The 15,837-nt window shown below is 37.6% G+C and overlaps 1 protein-coding gene across 1 annotated transcript; it reads left to right on the plus strand.

The window, feature by feature from the left end:
• The first annotated feature begins 3,601 nt into the window (after positions 1-3,601).
• Positions 3,602-13,389, plus strand: LOC114351902 (venom carboxylesterase-6). The gene is made up of 8 exons (XM_028303250.1): positions 3,602-3,813; positions 4,109-4,304; positions 5,185-5,319; positions 6,600-6,735; positions 7,087-7,320; positions 11,967-12,142; positions 12,614-12,897; positions 13,209-13,389. Exons 1-8 carry the CDS (start codon positions 3,602-3,604, stop codon positions 13,387-13,389), a joined length of 1,554 nt encoding a protein of 517 aa, XP_028159051.1.
• Positions 13,390-15,837: the final 2,448 nt, after the last annotated feature.

The following is a 15,837-nucleotide window of genomic DNA, read 5'->3' on the forward strand; positions in this document are numbered from 1 at the left end:
ATAATTGTTTTCATGTCATCAAAATGCCTGAAAATTGCTGAAGTCAACATTTCCGGCAGGTGTCGCCAGTGCATGAGGTCACAGAGTTCAAATTCTGTTACGCAGGGGTCAGTGACCGGTATGGGCCACAGCAGACATGATACGTTTAGTGTCGGCGATTTTCCGACTCTATCGATGCAGCGGCGCGATTTTGCGACTCCATGCGTTCGGACACGGTAACAGAATCGTACGTTTTAGCGACTCTATCGATACAGGCGGCGCGATTTTGCGACTTCATGTGTTCTGACGGAATCGCGCGTTTTAGCGACTATCGATGCAGCAGCGCGATTTTGCGACTTCATGCGTTCAGTCAGACGCAATATCGGAATCGCGCGTTTTAGCGACTCTATCGATGCAGCAGCGCGATTTCGCGACTTCATGCGATCGGACGCGTTATGGGATCACGCGGGCGACTCTATCAATGCAGCAGCGTGATTTCGCGACTTCATGCGTTCAGTCAGACGCAATATCGGAATCGCGCGTTTTAGCGACTGCTGTCGAACTTCTGAAAAGCGCCTCAATCGCCGCGTTTGGTGTTTCAAGCGTTTTAGCGACTGCTGTCGAAAAGTGCCTTAATCGCCTTAATTGACGATTTCAAGTGTCTGAAATGTGTGGTTGCTGCATTCAGCTTCTACTCATAAATAGCGAATAAATCGCCGATCGCAGACGTTAAAAGGAGCATGTGTGCTGTGGCTCTACCTGGAAATCTTCACGCGAAAATGAGCAAACCAAATAAGAAGAAATTTGCACAGGTTCCAGTAATTACCTTCCATATTAATTAACTTCGGCATTAACTAACTTCATAAAGCATATGACTGAGCTTTTTCGTCATAACTTCTTCAGTGTTCATTACTTTAATAAAACGGGTATAATGCAAAAAGAGCAATACATTTTAAATTTCACGAATTACTCTAGGTTTCTTGTAAACATAATAAATGGTGAGCGAGTTAATTCTTAGTAAATCATATTAATTTAAATGTAATCAAGGCAATGATGAAAAAACCTTGGAAGTGCCTTACTGGGAAAACTGGTTTCATTGATAAAATCAAAGGCTTATTCTCAACTTCGAAATAATGCCTGCGTGATAGCAGGTTTTGTTAATTTTAAACAATTTATAAATAACTCTTTAGGCAGTAAACATTTTTCATTTTTAAAACCCCACCTACTGTTTAACACTGCTGACGAAACTGTCTCAAATGATAAATATGATAACTTTTTGGGGATAAATGGTCATGGGTCTAGTATCCTTGGAACTTGTGAGAGCGTACATTTCTCATGTGTTTGTGAGCATGTGGGAGGCTTAAAATAAATAAAATAAAATAAAATAAAAAGTATTTATTTCAGATAACAGGGATCCTTTAAACCCTTAATGGATAAATGTTAAACCCTTATTTAAAAGCGCTGAAAAAATGTAACCCGATAGAGCTAAATGCGCACCTCGTTGGAATGCGACTCTTCCTCGCACTCACCCGCACACCTCCCCGCGTTCGCCCCGTACTAGAGCGTCGATGTGACGTCACGGCTGTTAGGTAGCGCAGTCTACTCGATCGGGTAAAAAGAAAATCAAAATAATAAAAATAAACTTTTTTAAAAACAAGCTTTTATTCTGAATTTCGAAAGTTTGTATCGCGCATGGAATTTATTCCTCTTTTTCTCTGTTTGCGCTACAAGCTTTCGAAATTCAGAATAAAAGCTTGTTTTTAAAAAAGTTTATTTTTATTATAATTTTATTTTACACTTTTTAGTTATATATTAATCTCAGGACCCTGGACGTTATCTAACACTAAAGTGCTCGAAAAGACAAATCCAACGAACCCAAACTCGATGAGTTTCCGCCGTTTTGTTTAGGAGTTCCTATGGCCACCTCCCGACTCCATCATCAGACCAGCTCAATGGTACCATAATATTGCATTGTCATCGGACTTACACATGTATGCAAAATTTCAGCTCAATAGGAAACCGGGAAGTGGGTCAATTTTAAGTTGCAAGATTTGACGACAGACACCAGACATGTGAAAGTAATAAAAAGCTTGTAATATNTATTAGTAAAACAAAGGGAGGTGTACTAAACACAATACATATTTTTATTTATTAATTTCTGACATTAAGTTTCTATGGTATGGGAGCTTCATTTTCAGACCACTGTGCGCCGTCGCGCTAGCTATTTGGTTCTACCCAAGATACGCACAAATTACGGCAAGCGAATGCTTAACTTTGAGGGAGCACAGTTGTTTAATAAACTACCCGCATCAATAAAAGGCATTGACTCCCTAAATATTTTTAAAAAGAAACTTGCCCTACATATTCATGACGTTGTAGAATGAGCCTTACTTATTAAATTTAATGTCTAAAACTAATATTTACAATTTAGAAAATTATATTTAATTTTGTTTTGAACCTATATTATACTGATTTACTTTTTATCGCCAATCAGATGGTATAATTTGCTAAAGCCAATGCTTTTTATAAAACATATCGGTGCGAACGATTCAAATGTAAATTATACTTAGTTTAATTTTGTTCTCAAGTAAGTGACAATTATGTTTTTATTGAGAAATAAAGAATCTTTAAACCTTATAGTGGAGCCTATAATTAAATGGTAACTCTGGTACATGAACTGGTGATTTTAACGGAACAAATTGCAAAATACGCAATATGATCGTTATCAAAGTGGTAGAGTAATGATTAAATCTTGATTTACCGAAATACTTTGAAGATCTTGAATGACTTCGAAAAATCATAGACCATACCGACCTTCAAACCTTGAAATTTCGAGGCTCTAAAAGTAAAAGGCGGAATTACACTGAAATAATCTTGTGCCATAGTTTCAACAAAATTGTTCCGTAGAGTAAACAGTTTGTAATTACCGCTAATTCACCATGACTGAGCATCATTCAAATCAAATCTAAAATTGAGATTTTAACTAAATATTTACAAAGATGTAAAGTACTATCGCAATACTAGTTAGGTACCTACTTTGTCTGTGAGAATGAGATCACGAAACCAAATAGTGTAAACCGCAAATACTGACCAAATGTCTGCAAACGAAACTGAATTAGATACAGCATCTTATCACATTATATTCAATAGCTCAGTGCTCTTAGTGAAACTTTCTAGTTTATTATTGCAATGTCCACGCTGGTCGCTGACGCTTGCGTGACTAAACAAGCTATCACATCTAATAGTTACAAGCATCTGATTTAGCTTTTCCAAACGCAGCAAGTAGACCTCTAAGTATGGAGCCTGGTATTAAAAAAAATATTAGCTCATAGAACTAATCAGTCATTGGAGTAGAAAAATTCTCGAGTGGCGACCATGGAAGGATGACGTACTTACCTACGATAATACACAGACTGACTATCTGGTGAAGGACGCAGGAAGCACCTGAATGCGAGCAATGCGGGTACACTCGTTGTAGATATCTATTGGGGGGTAGCTTTTGTCCAGCACTAGACTTGAAACAAACAAACTTCTTTATTGTCAAGGTCTAAAATCAATAGTAATTCAGTCAATACAGACTCTAAATAGATATATTGAAAGAGAGAGAGAGAGAGAGTGCACTATGAAATATCCTCACAGATACGCGCAGCCTCCACGAGGGGCGTTGAGGTTCCGTGCGCCCGCGCCGCTGGAACCATGGTCGGGAGTCCGCGACGCCTTGGAGGAGGGCGCTGTGTGTCCTCACCGCTTCATGCTCTTCGACACATACAAGGGAGATGAAGACTGCCTGTTCCTGAACGTGTACTCGCCGGCTCTGCCTGATAAGCTCACCGGGTAAATACACAGACCCCTGATTCTGACTTTTTTGTCCATCATGCAACCACAAATAATGAAATATTACTTGAAACTCAAAATTAATATCTCATATCGAAATGTAATGTCAATTTAAATTAGCATTCTGTGATCTGTGTAAATTAGGTCAAACAAGCAGGTGCTTATTTTGTGCTTTCAAGCTCTAAGATAAAAAAACAAAGTTCTAAAGGTTTTCGTGGATCGGTTGCCGGGTACACTGCTGGTCCTAAAGTCTACTAGGTCTGCTGATTAAGTTCTTTTTTAAACCATACGCCAGATACAATCCAAAGCTAGCAGTGATGGTGTGGATCCACGGGGGCGCGTTCACGATGGGATCCGGCAACGCATTCCTGTACGGGCCCGACCACCTCGTCAGTGCTGGAGTAGTGCTGGTCACGCTCAACTACCGGCTCGGTGCCCTTGGCTTCCTCAGCCTGGAGAATGATGAGGTGCCAGGGAACATGGGACTCAAGGTGAGAATTTCATATACTAAAACTTTCATATAAACTTCAATAAGTTAACAGTTTTTAACAATTTTTGAGCTTTTTCTTTTGTTTTAGTGATGGTTTTTTGTTTTTATTAGAATAGACTAGTCACTCATTAAAGCAGTTAATCAATTATTTTATAAACAACTCTACATGATAGATCTAAAAGGAGGGCAAATATGTAGTCGTAACGCGTGTAGGGAATAATTCGTAACACTGTTTTCATGTAACCATTTTGTAGAGTGTGTAACTGTTGTGTGTAACCAATTATCTTAAATGGGCGCTAGGTGCGAAGATAATAAGAGTTTATATTCAATACTAAACATTTTCTTATGAATTAGGTACTATTACTCAATGCTCAAAGGTGTGTTGCTCAGTCGTAAAATTACAGGCGTAAAATTGATACAAAACTAGCCTCATTTCCATCACAATTTGGGTTTGCAGAGCTGCTGACACACTTGTTCCACAAACACGTTACACCACTCGTCAAAGATGCCAATTGTCTTTCTATTTTGCATAATACATTTTAATATTTGTTATGTATTTTCTTTTTCTTTGTTGTTATTTTCCGAGTTAATAATATTATGATATCGTTACGTAAAGCACATGAATGGAGAGATTTACATCAATTTCACTAATAATAAGTTCTTTGAATACATAGTACAGTGTGTAAAGTTTAATCTGTAATATTTAAATCATATTATTTAAAAACTTATATACTTATAGGCCAAAAGTCGATGAAGAACTTAAAAGGAATATTATTGATGTTTAAAATCGTAGACCTAGAGTTTCTACAAATCAAGTTGAAACTGGAAAAAATATTGACCGATCGTTTGTCGTAGTCATTTAGAATCTTTTATTTGTACAGGACCAAGTGATGGCCCTGAAATGGGTTCGAGACAACATTGAGGCTTTCGGGGGAGATCCCTCGCGAGTGACGATATTTGGAGAGTCAGCTGGTGCCGCGTCCGTCCATCTTCACATGCTATCCAAAGCTTCTGAGGTAAGCATCTAGTTACTTAGTTTTAAATTTTTAGACGGTTTCAGTAGACAGAATATACTTCTCTGTTTTGCAATAACACCACACAGAACAAAAGTACAAAAACGAAACTATACAAATTAAATAGGCGGTCTTATCGCTAGATCCTTTAGATTAAACATGGAGAAGAAATGTCAAATATTAAGAAATTAATTTTAAGATACGTGTGCTATTGCTCAACATTACGAGTTAGCTATGCAAACACAATGCACGAGAAAAATTGCAACAACATTTTTTGTATATGTGACCTTTACGTTACCTTTAACTATTAGATTTCATCACAGTAATCGATGAAATTTTATTGTGTAGTAGGTAGGTACTTCACGTCAACATAAAAATCAAACATAAAGGTATCTGCAATACCAATTACCTACGAATAAAATTGAAAAATAACTACTGACGTAGGACTGCCTGCGTGCATTTTAGTACCCACGATTTTACAATAGGAACATTTCTTGAATGACATTTGAAGTAGGTATAGTTTATTGACTTAAAACCGGTTTTGTTATGAATCGTAGTCTCTTAACAATAATTAATGTTGAAGTCATCTTAAGCTGCTTCATACTTGCTGCATCATCATCATCAAGTCATTTTATCCCTCTACTAATCAAATTTTCAAGAGGCATCAGGAGAATTTGGCCTACACTTGCTTTAAATTTATGAATATTACTTTACACATTTATGGCTGAGTTGCACCACCTTACTTTGAACGTAACTTTTTTTTAATTTTTTTATTTAGTGGCAACCAAACCTCTCGGGGAGGTTTATTTCTGCCAATTTCGAGTGAAAAATTGATATAATTTATCAACAGAACGTGGGTGTTTCAGTTCTATTGATTTTTCATGGATTCCGTGGACTTAAAAATATGCCCGTAAGCAGGTTTCAAGACGCCACCGGGTCCAAAGCAGGTTGTTCATATACGACAACCCACTCGACACTCGATGCGCGCTCAAATTCGAAGTGTTTCAATGTTTTTTTTATAATTTACAAATCACTTCACTGCACTTTAGAACAAAAAATAACACCAAATTTGTACACTTAAGTCCATTAAATAATAAATTGAAACCATTAAAACAGATCGACTATGCTTCCCGTTCAACTACCCTCCACGGAATCCTGACTGTAACTTTAACGATAACCGGCGTTTTTTGTATGGAATTTGACAGATTTTAGACGTTTGTCAAAGTTAAAGTAAGATGGTGCAACCCAGCCTATGAATATTAATATCAAGTGAATGTCTCTAGGGTCTCTTCCACGGAGCCATAGCTCAGAGTGGGCTGGCTCTGTCCCCGTGGGCGCTGGCCAGCGGCGCACGCGCACGCGCCTTCGAGCTCGGCAAGGAGCTCGGCATCGTCACCAACAACACCGCTGAGCTGCTGGGCAAGTAGAAACACAGCAGTGTACTAAACTTATTAGAAAAATGTCTTGAATTCCTATTTAAAACTCTGATAGAGCGCTAAAATAGTGAAGTGCCGCCGCAGCTTTTGAATCCTAAAGTCATTTCATCAACAGGTCATTAGTCTACAATCGACCGTTTTCAATTTCCAAATTAAGGTTTTAGCCTACACGCTAATCATGTGTGTTCACACGTGTTGGGGATGCCTGATGCTTGCATATTTCTCCCTTACATAGTTGTTTCTTACGTCAATGTCACTCATGGGAAGCCGTGTGGTTCTGGCAGAGATATTTAATTAGAACACAAATACTAAAGATTCCATTCTCATTATCAAGGTTACCTTCGCGCAACTCCCAGCGAGCTCATAGTGAAGGCAGGCGCGCGCCTCGCCGGGATGCCGGGCAAGAATGCCGACCTCAAGAGCACCGTGGCCCTGCCGTTCCTGCCCACGCTGGAGCCCGAAGGTCCCGACGCTTTCCTCACGGCCTCGCCACGGGACTCCCTGCCTGGAGCTGACGTGCCTTTCCTTACGGGATACAACGCGCAGGAAGGCATTATCCTGTTTCGCCGTAAGTATTTTGATACCTTAATTATCAAGCTGATATTGAAATCAAAGGAAAGTTGGATTGGACGCAGATATCGCTGCTTACTGCATGATTTTATGCCGTGACTATATGTATATTAGAATTACTGATGCACTGACAGACAATGTTTTAACCTGGTACTCAGTTCTTTCCTTGCAGGAAGACATTTAACTGAAACTTAAGGTTACCAAATCAGACATAAGCCACACATACACTTGTATGGGTTCCGCTCGATAAACCATACCCTAATTATAGATCCTAATCAAAATAATGTTATAAACTCGTGAGTTAAGTGAAGCACAGTGGCAATGAGATCGTTTACAAATACGTTCCGCTGTCGAAATTCTTTGTTTACAAAAGTTTGTGGTTGCGGCTAGTGATTCACACTCATTAGCCAGTTACGACAGGAGACCGCGGCTTTGCAGTAACTTATTTTGGTTAATTTGGAAAAATCGTAACCAATATTTGGGTTGATCTATTCTCGAATGTTTTACACGTTTTTGCAATGTAGGTGAGAAAAGTAAACAGTAAGTAGGTAATCTACTTTTAGAATGATTAGATAAAAATTTTGTGTCATAATAACTTTCGTATCAAATAAAAACTGGCAATTTAGGTGCGGTTGGTGTGATTTTCCACTCACTTAGCCGCAAATGTGTGCGGAAGTCCTTCGATTCGCGACAGGCGTTGCGCAAGCGAACGGAACTCGCGCGCAGGGCGCCGCGACCGCGCGGCACCTTCCTGTCGCCTCTCTAATCTGGCTGCAAATACTAAAATTGCCAATTAAGTATTGCAAATGCAACCCAATAAACATACTGCCACTTTAACAAGCCAACTTAATTAAGTCAATACGCGGTCTCGGTTCTTTAAACAAGCTGTTTACTTACTCTGTCTGTAAGAGTTCGGCCTCTATTTGTGGCCCTATAGCTGTATGAAGTCGGTTATAAACCAAACAAGCCTGTCTGCCTGCCATCATCAGGACCCTGGACATCATCTAGCACTAAAGTGCTCGAAAAGACAAGTCCAACGAACCCAAACTAGATGCAATTCCACCGTTTCGTTAAGAGTTCCTATGGCCACCTCCAGACTCCATCCAGCTCAATGGTACCATAATATTGAATTGTCATCGTACTTACACAAGTATACCAAATTTCAGCTCAATTGGTTAAGGAGAACTGGTTTTAAATTCAGTTGCAAGAATTATCCCATACTAACTAACAAGCGAAGTGCTTGTAAAAATAGTACGCATATCTTTTTTTGCGACTAGGTTTTTTAGAGTATTATACCATTTTGGAATCTTGGATAGTTGCGTCAACTTCATAAAAAACTTGCCTGCCGCAGTAGTGTTCATACTTTTTTTTTACAAAACGATGAGTCAAAGTGGAGTGAAAGTAAAAATCGTTCAATATTTTAAGGAAATAACATATTTTGATAACTTTTGTGTAAAAACTGCAAGGATTCTGGGGGTTTTAAGAGTTGGGGTGAACAGCAGCACTACTTAAGTTGCCGATATAAACAGAAAAACAGGAATATTTGAAAAATGTTGGTCGTGGTAATGTAAAATATCATAAGGGGTGTCAATTTTCGTCGAATTTCATAATTTATTGTGTAAGTTAAAAAATAATTGAGATAGATTTTTTTCCTTATTTTTCCTAAAGTAGTCATGACTATGTCCATCCTGTGGCGTCGGCTTATCTTTGAATTTTGGGACACGTTGTATATGTATAGGCACTCATTTGTAGCGGTCTGCATAGCCAACCGGTCAATCTGAAAATCATTGAGGGAGGCCTAAGCATTGGACGTCCTGTTGCTGAAATGATGATGATGATGATGAGATGAGGCATATTAACCAATAAAGTAGTCGTAGGATCCTTGCTCTCCGATAAATATTACATAGCCATAACATATTCTCAAAAATTATGTAAGGTACTGTCGTAAACGGCGTTATGTAATATTAATTAATTACCAAATAATTGACCTCGAAGTTTATATAAATTATTTTGGTGAGCTATAAAAGCTACACTAGACGGGAAAACCGGCAAAGTGAAACGTCTAGAAATAAACCAATATCACGTGAAAGAGTTACCTACTGACAAGTACTATACTTATGTAGGTATATTAATGTATGATTAAATTCACTGATACGCATTAAATCGTTATTAAAGGCATTATCGCATTACTTACCCATGTTCCGATGTAATAATGATTAATGTATGCTCTAGATAAGAACAAAATCACGTCTTTACCCAGTTAGTTAGGTACTTTTAGCTCTTTTATTTTATTTTAATTAATTTCTTGTAACACAAACTAACTTTATTTCTAGGTCCTTGTTAAATCCAATCATTACATAACTTATTGTGAAGTAATCGTGAAATGTGTTACATAAAAGTTAATTATTTCTTTATAAGTAATGAAAATTACATTACACCATGATCATTAGCTTTTCTCGATCATTTAAAAAACTAAGTACGAGTAGGTAATAAATATGTACACAAATATTGACCTATTAAATACCAAAATATGTTTTCTTCTAAATAATATAGGAATAACTAAATTAGATAGATGCCAAGTTACTGTGAATTTATCGGTCTAGTGTTTATCTAAGATAGTGTTAGCCTAATCTGTAATTGATGAACTTTTAATTCTGATATAAATATGTAGATGAACCTAAGTATGGGATTTTATGTCACTAAGTACCTAATATCGTTACAATAATAAATTACATTAAAAACCTATGAACCGATTCTAACTATAGTACCTACCAACCACCATAATATAAAAGGGCTATTGTTTTTCCCGATTGCATAAACTAACTTGGATTGCATAAGTTGGTCTTCAAACTGACACACAGTCCGACACGCTGTAACAGAGGAGCCTTTGCCGTATTTACATAATACGGTAACACATGATTATATCAGATTTGTGCCACTTTCTCGCTTGTTCTGCGATCGTTAGTGATTGGACCGTTGTTGTTGCCTATTGTAGGTGACATTGGACGATCTTACAAATCGTATACAAACAAATATACAATAAATTGGCTTCTAAATGCTTTTTCAACACTCTTGATTATTACGAGATTTTTACTATGTGTAATGTAGAGACGGTTTTGATTTTGAATTTGTTGATAATATTAATGTATCTGAATGCGTCTGAGATCATGATGATGGATATGATCTCTTATCCGCATTGGCAAATAAGACAGGAAGAATAAACTGAATCCATGAAGCTACAGATAAAAATGGAGGGCAAAGTTGGGAACAAAACTTGAGTCAAATACCTACTTATATCTATCTCGCTCTCTGTGGCCCTACCTCTCTTTTTAGTGTGAACTGTAGTATTGCTATCTTCTTATTTAAATCTCCTTGTAAATTCTTCGAAATAGCCAATTCACTAACCAAATAAGAAGTTAAATAAATAAATAATTAATATTTGAAACTTAGATTACCTAGTTAAATAAAAAATCACAAAATTGTCGGCCATTTAGGCTTAATGTGTTGGCGAATCAGGGAATTACAATCCCAATTTCTGAGGTATCGGTAATGTGGCAACATCGGCCGAATCCGGCCCATCATGGCGGTTGTTTACTATGCAGTTGATTTCGTTTGAGATTTTTCAAGGGACCTTATCATTGTTTTGTCTGAAGAAATGGTGCAAAATTGTATAGTGCGTGGTTGCGGTAGTTCGTGTTGTCCTGGAAGTGATATAAAATTCCACGCGTAAGTGTTTATTTCGTGATTTCTGACAGTGGATCATTGTTAACATATTTCTTTGTATTTTCACAGTAATTACTTCCTAAAACGTTTTACCAGTATTTAAACTTATTATTAAATGTTACATATGTCAAGAAAAAGAAGATTTTACATTGAGTTTCATTGACTTTGAGCAAATTTAAAATTTTTGTTTCTATAAGACATTTTGAAGTAGTATGACCATATTGAGGATATATCTGGGACTTTCTGTGGGACCTTACTTATCTAATTTTGCATAATGTTTTCTACGGCCGTTTACTGTAATCAATCCATATCCAAATCCGTCTGTCAACTGCCAAATTAAAATCTGTTTTCTATCAAATATCCACAGTTTTCGATGCCTTTACACTTTCTTAATGTTGTAATTCATCTTAAAACAAAAACATCGAAAACCTTTTTTCATAATCATATTAAGTGCACTTTATCAAGACACACTGTTTAAACGTAAATCAGTCTTTGTCGTCCTGAGAAAAATAAATAAAAGGTTACCCTACTTAGAAAGAGAGAGCCTGCCCACAGAGAGCGAGATAGTGATACATAGGTTGTGCTTCAAGTAGGTATTCTAAGTCTGGCCTCCATTTTTATCTTTAGCTTCATGACTGAATCCAATTTTAGTAAAGTTAGTAAGAAACGCATTACATTTTAACGTATCGAATTCCTACTGCGGTCTTTTACGTTGCGGGTTTGAATTTCACGGAATTAATTTGTGTGATGAAAATCTGAAAAAAAATGCGACATAGGATATTATTTTGATATAAATAACATGAAAAAATTAAATCATATCAATTTAATTCTAATTTATCTTCGCGAATTGCAACGACCTATTAAGTTTCTGATTTGTTTCTTGGTTACAGCGGTTTTACTAAAAGCTGCTTACTTTTCCAGGAATGCAGCGTGACCCAAAGCTGCTGAGCGAGCTGGACCGCGAGTTCCAGCGCGTGGTGCCGCCCGAGCTGTTCTCCGCAGACCCTGAGCTCACCAGCAACGTCACCGCCGCCATCAGAGCCTTCTACTTCCAGCAGAGGCCCGTGGACACCAGGAATGTCGACAGTCTTATTGACGTAAGTTCACTATCCTTGACAACATCCACAGATTATGACGATAGATGGACTACTGAATGTATTTTCATGAAACTTTTCAGTTTTATTGTATTTACAGTTGAGCTTTGTACCCTACATAACTGCATTAATTTTACTCAAAATAAAATATTGCAATGATAAGTTTCAAGTAGGTCGGGTCTCTCTGTGCATGACAAACTGAATTTCACGCGGGCAAAGCCGCAGGCAAAAGCTTTCAACAATGTTTATTCATTCATAGAGAGCGTCATCTCAAAGATAGGTGGCACATGATGCACGAATATAAAAAATTGCTCAACAAAGCGCAAGATATTGCCAAACAGCAACCGTCACGTATAGAATGTCAAGACCGCGTGTCGAATTGCGCTTGCACTTTATTTCCAACGACATTTAGATAGATAATACACTACAGATTTATATGGATGGTTTGCTAACTTGTGTTTTCATTCTCTGCAGTTATTCACAGACGTGATGTTCCTCCGGCCGTTATTAGAGACCGTTCGCCTGCAAGCAGAGACCAACAGGACGAGTCCGACCTACGTGTACCGGTTCGCCTTCGACGGTGCCCTGGGACTGTTTAAGCGAATGCTGGGCATCACGCACCCCGGGGCATGCCATGGCGATGAGATGGGATACTTGTTCTACTTCTCCCGCCTGAACTACAGACTAGACGAAAACTCTACGGAGCTTGCCGTCTCGCAGCGTATGGTACAAATGTGGACTAACTTTGCTAAGACTGGGTAAGTTTTCTACTCATTTACCATTTTTTTATTTTGTGAAAAAATATGTACCTAAGACTAATTTTTCAGAGATTTTTTTTCAAGACTTAATCATAACAATAACATAATGACGTCACTCCCTGAAATCAAATAATGTGAAGACGTAGCGTACGAAGTATACAAATAAAGGTTCGCAGAATCCTGAAACATACGTTTCACGTAGTATCTTTTATAACGCTCTTCCAGCATCATATTCGTACTAGTACCACAGAATAATAATAAGTATGCTAGTACCTTTACTTGTATATCGTCATTTTTTTTTCTATTTCTAGAAACCCCACGCCTCCTGTGGACTACGACTCAATAATCGACTTCAAATGGCAGCCCGTTAACGACACCTCCCACATCAACTACTTAGACATCGATGGGAACTTCACCCAGCTCACAGACCCTGAGGCCAAGCGCGTGCGCTTCTGGGACTGGCTTTACGAAAACTACGCCAACAAACCGTGAAATGGCCCTATAATTCTAGGGCCTAGTCGAAAATACAGTGATTAGAGTGAAGTGACATAAACTAATCAAGTGCAGTGATAATCGAACTAGTTCTAAGTTCGGAAAGACAAACGATTTCTTCCTTGAAAATGTGTACCAACATTAACCATCTCAACTTTCGCATAGTCTTGAGTTAATACGTTATTACTTCTTACAGAAGTGCTTTTGTTCAAGCAGTGATCAAGTGGCAACTTAATGAAAAACATCTATCAAGAACAATTATTGTAACTTCTGTGAAGAATTGATCATAATTTACTTATGATCTAAATAACACATCTCTCGTAATGATGGATGATCTCAATGCAATAAGTTTGTCACTTGAACTGATCTGGAGATAATGCTTCAAAAACGGCTTAGTCCATTTTTATTATACAGAAGTGGACCAAGGAGCCGCAGTAAGCTCAACAAATCCTCTGCTACAAATACATTGTAAATATACATTGGTAATCTAGATATAAGTAGGGGAGACTGGGTACGGTTGAAACAAAGGACGGTTGAAACAGAGCAAATATCTCGTAAACGGTTCCACGGGGAGTAAGGGGTCCTAGGGGAAAAAGAAGCGGACGACAGGTCCGAACACGAATTTAGTACCTAATAACTTCCTAACGCGTTGACGTTGTGTATAAAACACCATTTTGTTTTTTACTACCCAAAGTAAGTATTTTTCTTCAGACATTAACGCTTATACTACCTGTTCTTTTTATGTGAATGTATGGAGTGTGCGTTTGCGATTATAATGAAGCTTGTAGAATAAGGGACAGTAACTATTTTTAATGTGTGATTATTAGTGTCGAAACTATAAAGTATATTTTACCAAAAGTGGGGTTGGGGACGGTTGAAACATTTTTTTTGGGTACGGTTGAAACAGAAAATGTATTGATGTTTATTTTTTGTAGATGCCGAGAGTTTGGGTAAGGAAGATTTCCAGGGAGGAAATTGACTTGGTATAGCATAAGAGGAGGTAAAAGCTGGAGATTGACTGCGGAAAGCGGCTAAAACGTATGGTTTGAAAAAAAAAAGATTTTCGTTAACTTTATTCAGAATGTTAATATTATTTTATTATTAATGTTTATTAGATTTGGAAATATCATTTATTTTATCATATTTATGTTATTTTTTTAAATGTTTACTACTTGTCAAAGGCTAATTAATGTTTTAGAAATATTAAATACTTAGACTGATTAATGTCGTCATGTGGTACCATAATTTTAACATTCGTAGTATTAATGATAAATAAAACACGTTTTATTAGTAATTATTGTATTATTTGTATGTATTTCAACAGATCCCAATCGCTGTTTCAACCGCCCCTGGCATGGGGACGGTTGAAACAAAATTTCTTTTTTTTTAAATTTCGTATATTTCTAAAACTAGTAACCCGGGAACTATAATGATACAGCCATATTATAGCTAAAACTTCAAATTTCAATTTCATGTATCGTTATCGTCACTTGGTTATTAAACAACAAAATTATAGACAATAAAAGCAAAATTGTTTCAACCGTACCCAGTCTCCCCTATTGCCTAGTTGTTATCGTAATAACAATTTTTAATTAATATGTAATACAAATAATAAGTATTTAAGTCAATTAATTAATATTTGTTTGTTTTAAAATATAACTATTTAAAAACACAACTGTGTACAATTATTTGTTGAATAATTTAATGTTTTTTAAAAACATAAAGGCATTTATATAGGTAGGTAATGATGTAATTTTATATTTCAGATCGTAAATTCCAGTCGTTACAATCTTATAATAGTGAATTGAAATAGGTTTACAAAGTGTGCAGGACTGTTTATTATCCGGCTAAAAACTGTACGGAACTGTCGGAGGCCAGATAACTGTGACTGGAGTGAATGAGCGGAGTGGGCTGTATGGATGCGGTGAAACGGAGAGCGGTGAACTGTAGACTGTAGAAGCTNTGGACAACGGGTAAAAAAAAATTACCCGTGGACCCACCAGGGGGACATGTTGGGGGGACCACGGGTAAACGCCGCAAAACTCGCCTCCATTACTCGCCTTCCGAGTGCGAGCTAATTGAAAGCGTGCTTGTCGGTGACCTGCCGTCAGTTTCCAGCCTGTGGCAGGCCTTTTTGGAGTCAAATTCTATTGTTTATATCTTGCTAACAGCTATCCTACGAACATTTCTGAGTTCTTGCTGGACGTCGATACCAGTCAAATGACGATTTCGTAGAGAAGTTGACATGAAAAAACGGTTTTCCCTCTGCGATGTGCACCGGCAATGTTCAGAACTTGGTCTCAGGATAAAGCCACCAGTCTCCCGCAAGCGTCTTAAAACTTTCGAAACCCAGGACTGGCTTATGTGGAGCTGACGTGCGACAGCCCGCTGGCTGAGTCCTTCTTGCAATGGTCTCGGGATAAAGCCACCAGTCTCCCGCAAGCGTCT

The sequence above is a fragment of the Ostrinia furnacalis genome, unplaced genomic scaffold (genome assembly GCF_004193835.3).
Source record: "Ostrinia furnacalis isolate ACB-3 unplaced genomic scaffold, ASM419383v2 OfSCF1217, whole genome shotgun sequence".
Lineage (NCBI taxonomy): Eukaryota > Metazoa > Arthropoda > Insecta > Lepidoptera > Crambidae > Ostrinia > Ostrinia furnacalis.

Bases quoted from the DNA above. Each gene is read 5' to 3' on its own strand.
- LOC114351902 (XM_028303250.1), top strand. From the start codon at position 3,602: ATGAAATATCCTCACAGATACGCGCAGCCTCCACGAGGGGCGTTGAGG. The intron at 6,736-7,086 runs GCAAGTAGAAAC...CTCATTATCAAG, and splicing joins CAACACCGCTGAGCTGCTGG to GTTACCTTCGCGCAACTCCC. The intron at 7,321-11,966 runs GTAAGTATTTTG...TTACTTTTCCAG, and splicing joins AGGCATTATCCTGTTTCGCC to GAATGCAGCGTGACCCAAAG.